Source organism: Lepidochelys kempii, chromosome 21 (genome assembly GCF_965140265.1).
Source record: "Lepidochelys kempii isolate rLepKem1 chromosome 21, rLepKem1.hap2, whole genome shotgun sequence".
NCBI lineage: Eukaryota > Metazoa > Chordata > Testudines > Cheloniidae > Lepidochelys > Lepidochelys kempii.
Window position 1 is genome coordinate 17406239 of NC_133276.1, and position 8688 is coordinate 17414926.

The 8688-nt window shown below is 62.6% G+C and overlaps 1 protein-coding gene across 1 annotated transcript; it reads right to left on the reverse strand.

The window, feature by feature from the left end:
- Nucleotides 1–604: 604 nt before the first annotated feature.
- On the reverse strand, nt 605–7661 carry AMIGO1 (adhesion molecule with Ig like domain 1). The gene has a single exon (XM_073320015.1). It carries the CDS (start codon nt 7220–7222, stop codon nt 5726–5728), a length of 1497 nt encoding a protein of 498 aa, XP_073176116.1. The 5' UTR covers nt 7223–7661; the 3' UTR covers nt 605–5725.
- Between the last annotated feature and the right edge of the window lie 1027 nt (nt 7662–8688).

An 8688-nucleotide genomic window follows, 5' to 3' on the forward strand; every position in this document is an offset into this window, starting at 1 on the left:
CTGGGAACCATGACCTGTCCCGGGGCACCTAACCCCAGGCCTGTTCCCAGGGCTGGATTAACCTTTCTTGGGCCTGGTGCCAAACTTATCTGTGGGCCCCGTGGGAGCAATGGAGCATGGTGCCGAGACTGGCCAGGTTTCTGCACCAGTCCCAGGTGGCTCAGCTCCGGGGGGACAGGTGGGGCCCCACCAGTGGTGGGAAGCAGAGACTGCCCAGAGCCAGAAGTGCCCTGGGGTCTGGCCAGGGGCAGAGACGAGCAGTGGAGTGGGGCCAAGGAGGCAGCAGGCAGGCAGGCCGAGAGGAGCAAGTGGTGGGTGGGGGCAGCCCGCGGGGCCCTGGGGTGCAGGGAGGCAGAGCAGACCGAGGCCCTTTCTGAGCATGGGCCCGGCTCCATGGAGCCTCTGGCACCACTGTAAACCCAGCGCTGCCCATTTCACCAAGACGCCAGCTTCATGCTAGAGCTGCCCTAGCTGATGGCTGAAGCCCCCACCATCGCCCTGTCTACGGGAGCATGTCCGTTGTCTCAGGCCTCTCTCCACCTCCTGGAGACATCCTGTCGTTACTCACCAGGCCAGTGACAAACCAGGCAAGCCTGCGAATGCAGAACCTTAAAACATGTTTATTTTTGCCTATGTCTATGCGTCAGAGCACAGCCTACCAGAGAGAGCTGCAGCCTGGTGCTCAGCGGGCCGGGCGGCTCCGGCTGGAATGGAGAACAGAATGCGCATCCCGTGCAGGGCAGACTAACATCCATGGGGCCTGCAAGCCCTCAGGGTGGGGCAGGAGTGGACAGGCTCTGCCTGGCCCCCTGTCGCGGTGGGAGCAGAGCAGCTGCCACAGACCTGGCCTGGAGGCTCCCCAGACTCTGCACGCACGCGCGCACACTCTCTCTCTCACACACACACACACACCCCGTGGAACCAGAGCTCCCCCTGCCCCCTCTCTGCTCTCCCTTTACCTTCCTGGGGGCTCCTGTCCACTGCCAGGGGCCTCTTTAGGCTCTCTGTTCAGCACGCTGGGCCCCCTGCCCTGCCCTGTGGGTTTCCCTCTCCAGCTTCGTTCCTCTGAGCAACCACCGCTCTGCTCCTGGCTGCCCCCAAGCCCCTGCTCCTTGTATCCGTGGTGTATCCACATGGAGCTGCGAGGATGCTTGGGGGGCTGTGCCTCTCCATCAATACCCTCACATGGAGGACCTCTGGACATGGGAAGGGGGTGTCCTGCCTCCCTAGCATCAGCTGTCAGGCACTAGCAGAGACAGGTGTCCAAATCGGGCCTGCTCCTTCGCGGTGCTGGGTGATGGAGTTGAGGGTGCTCAGCACCTTCTAGGATCTGCCCATTGATTAGCAAGCACAAGGGTGGCCACTCTTGCATGCCATGATCTCGGTCCTGTCTTTTTGGGGGCTACATCTCCTGGGACGTGGCAGGGATGTGGGGGGCAGAGCTCTCTTATGGGCTGCATTTGCCTGTCAGGCATCCCCCTGTGGCAGGCACATGCCGGGGGGTTGCCCAGACCAATGCCCCGGGCCCGTTTCTGTGCAGGCAGCTGTGCGGCCAGTGGGCGAATCTTCCAGCCCCTTGTTTGTTATTTACAATGGGAAAGAGAGCGCGGGGGGCTTCCCATTCTGCCTGCACAGGTTTAAGGGAAGGGAAGGTTGCCTTTGGAATTATTCATGATGCACAGTGTCATCTGGGGGCACGAAAGCAGGCAAGGCTCTAGCTGTTCACCGAGGGGCTGCAGAGTTGGGAGCTCAGGCTACGGGGACATGATCTTCTGGTCAGATGCAAAAGACATTGGCTGGCTTGGGAGTGGGGAATAGGCTCTTGGGCCTTTTCCCTCTCTGGGGCACTGGCTCTGATATGGCCCCAGGGTTGGGGGACTGGCCAGCTCAGGGGAATAGAATACAGGGCACTGGAGATCTGACTGCCCAGAGCTGTCCTGTCTTCCCTTCTGCATCCTCCTGCACGGCCCCGTCAAAGCCCAGAGCCATGGTGAGGTGCTCAGAGCAGGCTGCACCTTCGAGCATGCTGGAGTTTGCCTGTCGGGCCCTGCTGCGGGTCACCAGTAGCTCCCTAATGTACATTCTAGGAAGGCAACCCCTGGCAAGGACACAGCACACAGCCCGTGGGACAGCCGAGCGCTAGGGTGACCAGACAGCAAGTGTGAAATATCGGGACGGGGGTAGGGGTGGGGGTAATAGGAGCCTCTATAAGAAAAAGACCCAAAAAATCAGGGCATCTGGTCACCCTACCCAGCGCACAAGCTGGCGCATAGAACCCAGGGCTCCTGCTCTCTGCTTCTGCCCCTGCCTTTCTGTTCCTGGGCAGTGCCACAGGGAGCTTTTCAGTTCTCTAGCCCCGATGCAGCAGGCTGGCATCTCCCAACTGGGTGGTGGCCCAGCCCCTATGTGGGGCTCTTGCCAGGGGACTGAGTTATGTCCTGGCCTGCATGTGGGGCTCTCAGCAAGCCAAGGGGCACGAGCCCAGCCAGCAGCCTCACACTCGCCATGCAGCTCTGAACTGTTCTTAACAGATGAGTTAGCCCAGCCCGCACCTCTCCAGCCAGGGACAGCTCCTGGTCTGATTCTCCCTCTGGCAGCCTGGCCCTTGTAGGGGCCACGGGAGAGCTAGGCATAGCTTCCTCCTGGCAGATCCGACCGTAGGTCTGGACAGTGGGCTGTGCTCACCAGGCCTTAGGGGATCTCATCCCCTTTGCTTCCTGTCACATGCAGAAGTACCCACATCTTCTGGCAGGCAAGCGGGAAGGGGAGCAACTGTGTTTGGAGGCTGGGTCTTTGAGTGGGGTGTGTGTGAATGTACACATCCATGTACACACCCATGCACACTTGTGTGTGCTCTCAAGTTCACACATGCATCCATACACACAGGTATGCAACGCTCCCATGCACACTTGTGTGCTCATCGCCGTGCACACTTGTGCGCTCCTACACACGGAGGCATGCATGCACCCCTAGCAAGGTACCAACAAGCTCAGTCTCACTCCCCATCTCTGCTCTCCCCCAGAGGGGCACACACCGGCAGAGACACTCGCAACCTTCCAGCTCCACGCACACAGCACAGCCGCTCACAGCCTCTGTGCCACGCCACGCAACAGCTCACAGATCCACACACTGAGCGTGCGAACTGGACTGGATGCATGGGTGTGTGTGCAAGAGCGATTATACAGGGGTAAGCTGTGTGCGGCAGCATACGTGTGTGTCACTCCAGGGAGGGCTAGGCAGAGATGGGAACTGGCCTGTGGAGGGCACTGACCTCCCCCGAGTCAGATCTCCCTGTTTCCTCCCCACCTCCTACCTTCCTGCAGCTGCCTTGGCCTGCCCGGGGCACTCCCTGCCCAGCACACAGGCGGCTGTGGTATTCAGGGAGCTCACAAGGAGGCTACAAGGTAGCGGGGCTTTTTTGCGGGGTGGAGACGGGAAGAGACTGCACAGAGTGGGAGGAAAGGGCCGCCAGCGAAGCAGCCTTGTGGTCCCACAGGTGCCAGGATTGAATCTCAGTCACACACATCCTGCTCATTAGAGTCAAATCGCCCCTCCTCCTTCCCCCAGCACAATCCCTTTCACACGCACCCTGCCCTTGCTCTGCCCCCTCCCCTCGAGCTCCCCGCTGTGTGGCTTGCAGGCTGGTCTCACCTGGATCGCATGCTTCTCTTGGAGGACTCATGCTTCACAATAACATGCCAGGAAAAGCATTTAGACGAGTCCCGGAGCCAGGCCCCGTTCTCGGGCTGATGAGTAGGATGGAAGAGATGGCGCCTTGCGCTCCTTCTGCTTGCCATCACCTCAGGCCCTGGCAGGCTCAGACAGCCCCCAAGACGAGGCCAGCTGGGGCAGTGATGGAGAGATCTAGGGCTCCAGGGAGAGCCCACAGCGACGTACCATGGAGCTCACCACTCTTTGGGGATGATGCTATTCATGGCCAGGCCCTAGAGATCAGTGGGGGCTTCCCTCTGTCCCAGTCTCTCCGGGCTGCTCTCTTCCCTTTGTTCACGCCCCCGCTGTCTGAAGCTAAGGGAGCCACTAGTAGCACGGACAGCTGTAGGCTGGGTGGGACCCCCGCAAGGTACTGCCCAGACAGCCCTGGGTATCTGATTAGCTCCCCCACCTTCATGTACAGCAGCACCCGCCCTCTGGGACCCCCGACCCTGGTCGCTGCCCCTGCTATCTCCTCTGCTAAGCGCTGAGTCCTCTGGCTGCACCTGGTGCATAGACCAAACCCTGCCTCCAGTTGGCCCGGGCTGAGCGAGTTTGTTGCTAGCAGGCTCAGAGCTGGGATGATCTGTGTCAAGACCACATCTCATATTGAGGCAGGCAAAGGGACCACTACAAGGGGACATACTGCTCTACTGCCCCCACTCCTTCTCTGTGCCCATCCTCTCCCTGGGAAGGGCCCAGACTCTCCCCGGTGAAAGGAGAAGGGAAAAGGAAACATAGGATGGAAAGAATCAATCTGTAGCTCGGCAGAGAGAAAAGCCACCAGGATCAGGGGGTGGAGGAGGCTTGAGGAAGGGAGATGTAGAAGGAGCAGGAGCATATTTTGGGGGCCCCAACCCCCCTATCTGCTCAGAAGTGCTGCTACGTCTGATCACGTAGTTCCCAACCCCCCTTCCCTGCAGGACTCCTGTGCGCTGCCTGCTGCCTTCAACAGCCTCCATTACCAGTTCTCCTTCCTACCATCCCTGGAGCACGCAGCCCCTCGGCTCGCTGGGACAGCCCACACAAGCGCCGTACAGAGGGGTAGAGGAGCAGTGCCTCCCTGGCAGCCACGGCACAGCCTGCCAAGGGGTTGCTGATGTTCTGCAATGCTGAATAGCTGTCCCAGAAACCCAGCTTGTGCCTTGATGTATCACTGTAATTAGGAATGGGAATCGGATCATTAGGCTGTCATCCAGAGAGTGCACTGGGGGACCAGCTGGTGTTGATCATGCCCCACTGTGTCCTGAGTTCGTGATGCAGGAGGGGCAGCTGACATGCCATCTTACAGACCCCAGGAGTGATCAATTGCCACTTTCATCCTGATGGAGCTGAAAATCTCTGGGTTGCATTAGTTCCAAAAGGGGGTGTCTAGCAAGAAGCTGGTAGGTAGCAGGAGAGAGACCCCCGCTCCCACATGCAGGTCCCCAACAGATGTCAAGGCTTTCAGTGGCCAAGCTATGAAAGCAGAAGGTGACCTTCAAATGGCGGATCCAGGTCAAGGTTGTGGTGCTGGGACACCTCAGAGATGAACATGGTTTCACACCACAGTAGTCAAGAGCAGACCTGGGATGTCCCTTGAGGAGTAAGGAAGGGTTGCCCCGGCATTGCAGCAGCAACCCCCCACATCCCATCTTAGCTGGGTGGGCCACTGGTGCTGTGTCCCTGCTCACGTTTCCTTTCTCGGTGGGACTCTGCAAAGCTCTGGCTGGAGGAACTTGCAGTTGTCATTCCACATCGAGGGCTGGGGGTGGCTGCAGGGAGCAGACTGCCGGGCTCTGCTTGCCACTTGGGCTCTGCTGGATGGGAGGACAATTGGGGTGATAGCAGGATCAGTGCTGCATAGCGGGAGGCAGCGCCTGGCAACAGTGTTGTGCCATGTGCATGGAGATCCATCACCCCACTGCTGGGCCCAGCCCCTGCCCCCCTGGCCAGCTACGCTCTAGGGGAGGGTCACTACCTGTCCTCATCCACTCGCTCTGCAACACTCCCACCTCTCCATGTCTTCCGACACTTACACTACGATGGGCGTGTCCGAGAAGACAGAGCTGACAGAGTCTGGGTCTGACACTTTCCTGTGGGCCTTCTGGGCCCTTCTGGCCGCCTGCTCTGGCGTGCTGTGGGGTTTGACCTTGCCGTTCTGGCCTTGCATGGGGCCGGAAGCCGCGAGGTGGCTGAGGCTTCCCTTCCGGCCGCCTGCCTCGGGGTTGTGGTTGGGCGTGGTGCTGAGCATGGAGGAGTTGATGCTGTCCTCCGGCGGGGCGGCCAGCTTCTCGTTGCTCCGGCAGCAGCATCGGCATGGCGTCAGGTACAGGTAGATGAGCACCAGGATGACGCTGAGGATGCAGCCCACCAGCGTGGTGTAGGCCGTGTTCAGCGTGTCGTGAGGCCCATGCTGGGTGAAGTTGTGGACCATCACGTCCACATAGAGGGTCTCGTTGAAGGCCTGGCTGACCGCGTAGCAGGTGTACGTGCCCATGTCCTCCACCCGGATGGGGCGGATCTGCAGGCTGCCGTTGCCCAGCACGGTCATGGTGCTGTTGGTGGACTCCTCCGGGAAGCGCCCGTTGGTTGGGGTCACCCACTCCCTGGTGGTCGCCCCCCGGACCTTGGTGTCGCAGTCGATGGTCACCGTGTCCCCCAGGTAGGCCTCCAGCATGTGCTCCTTGAACTCGCTGCAGTTGAGGGAGTCGTGGCGGTTGAGGGTGAAGACGCTGACGCTGCGCTTGGCCTGGGGCAGGCTGCACACAAGCTCCTCCCGGAAGTCCACCACCGAGCTTAGCTGGCGCGCGTGCCAGTGAGCAAAGAGCTCGTACAACCCGCAGTCACAGTTCAGCGGGTTGCTGTGGAGGTAGAGGCCATTTTTCATCCAGGCGGGGAGGCCTTTCAGGGCCATGACTGGCAGGCCCTTGATTTTGTTGGCGGAAAGGTCCAGCAGGGCCAGGTCAGGCAGCTTGGCCCGGTCCTTCACCAGCTCCACCGGGAAGCGGGAGATCTGGTTCTGGCTCAGGTAGAGTTTCTGCAGCCTGGCCATGTCGTCGAAAGCGCTGCGGTCCATCTGGGCGATCTGGTTGTTGTACAGCAGCAGCACCTCCAGCTCCTGCAGCTGGCTGAAGAGGAACTCCTCCAGCGCCTTGAGGCTGTTGGAGGAGAGGTCCAGGTACCTCAGGTGTGGGACGTGGCAGAAGGCCTCGGTGGAGATGAAGCCCAGGGCGTTGTGGCTGAGCAGCAGGGAGTGGAGGTGCGGGAGGCGGGCGGGGGTCCAGTCCGCCCGCAGGCGGGTCAGGTTGTTGTGGCTGAGGTCCAGGATGGCTGTGAAGCGAGGCAGCTGGGTGGGGATGATCCCCAGGCCCAGCTTGGAGCAGCTGATGATGTTGCTGGCACACAGGCATCTTGGGGGGCAGTTCAGGAGGGACCCAGCCTCCGGGGCCAGGCCGCAACCCAGCAGCAAGAGGAGCAGGAGCCAGACTCTCCCGCAGCGCAGCGCCAGGCGGTGACCCGGCGCTAACATGGTCAGGGGTGCCAGGCGCAGAGAGCCGCAGGGCCGGGACCATGGGCGCAGCGCCGAGGCTGGTGCGGGCTCGGGCTCGGGCTCGGGCTCGCAGGCTGCTAGGCTCTGGCGCAGCGCGCGGGGAAGGCTTGGCACGCTGCCGGAATATTAATCACCCGAGTCATGCTCGCATCCACCTGCTCTTTGCCACGGGCTGCCCGGCGGGGGATCGGGCCGCGGCAGCGGAGCCTGGCCCGGCGGAGTCCGTCTCCTCCCGCCTCGCTGCTCTGCGCCGAGCCCCGCACCGGGCAGGCGGCGCCACCGCTCCCTCTCCGAGCCGGGCGGGTGCGGGCCGGGCCGCGGCTCCTCCCGTCCGGGGAGAGACCCCCGCGGCGCTCAGCCCATCCTCGCCCCTCCCGGCACCGGGGCCGAGCGAGCCGCTGGCGAGGGCAGCCCGCGCCCCGCTCCTCGGACGGCGCCGCGCGGCGCGGCAAGGAGCCTGCCCGGGGCGCAGCGAGCGCGGGGGGCCCCGAGTGCCGGGGGGCGGCTGTCACCGCGCGGGGGGCTGGCTGGCCGGGGGGCCGGGCCGGCGCTGCCCGCCCCGAGCCGTGCTCATCGCCGCCCGCCGCGGCCGGGGGCTCCTGGGGCAGCGGCCGGCCGGGAAGCCCGGGAGCGAGCGAGCCGGGAAGCCCGGACGCTGCAGCAACCCTGGCTCGGTCCCCGGCTGGAGGGAGGCGGGGGCCGCTCCTGGATGCTCCGCAGCCGGCGCCCGCCTGGCTTTGCAAAGGTTCTGGCTCCGGATCCTCCTCCGCCTTGACGGGCCCGGGCGCCTTATTAGCATGACTCGGATCGTATTATTCCGGGGGGTGCGGCGCGAACCAGTCCCCGGCCGCTCCCCGCGCTCCGCGGCCCGGCATTGGCTGGGGCTGCGCCGCAGGAGCCCAATGAACCGTCGCTGGCTTGTAGCCTGTGACGCGCTGCCTGCCGGCAGAGACACCCAGCCCCGCTGCCGCGGGAGCGGGGCCGGGGAGCTAGGCCCGGCCCGGCCCGTGCGCTCCTTGCGGGGACGCGGGCAGCTCAGCACCGGCTGACTCGGGCCCCTCTCTAGGTCGGAATGAGCAGAGCTGTCCGAAGGGAGCGCCCCGCGCAGACTCTGGGCTGGCTGCGGGCAGTGCGTCCAGCCGGGAGGGTGGGTGGCCTCCTGGGTGGCATGGGGATCAGGGGAAACCACATGAAAAATAAGGGACAACACCATGTCCCTTCGCAGAGCAGGCCTTTGCCTCTCACTTGTACATTTCTACTGCCCTCGAGACAGTTGTCACCAGCGTCAACGTAATGTACTTACCAGTCTGAATTCACTTCCTGCCTCTTAGAAATAAGGGATGGGTGGCCACCCAACTCGCAGGGTGCCAGAGGAGAAGCATTCGCAATGCCAGGCTCCACTGAGGGAGCCAGATCTTATTCTTTACTCGACTGCGCTAGCAGGT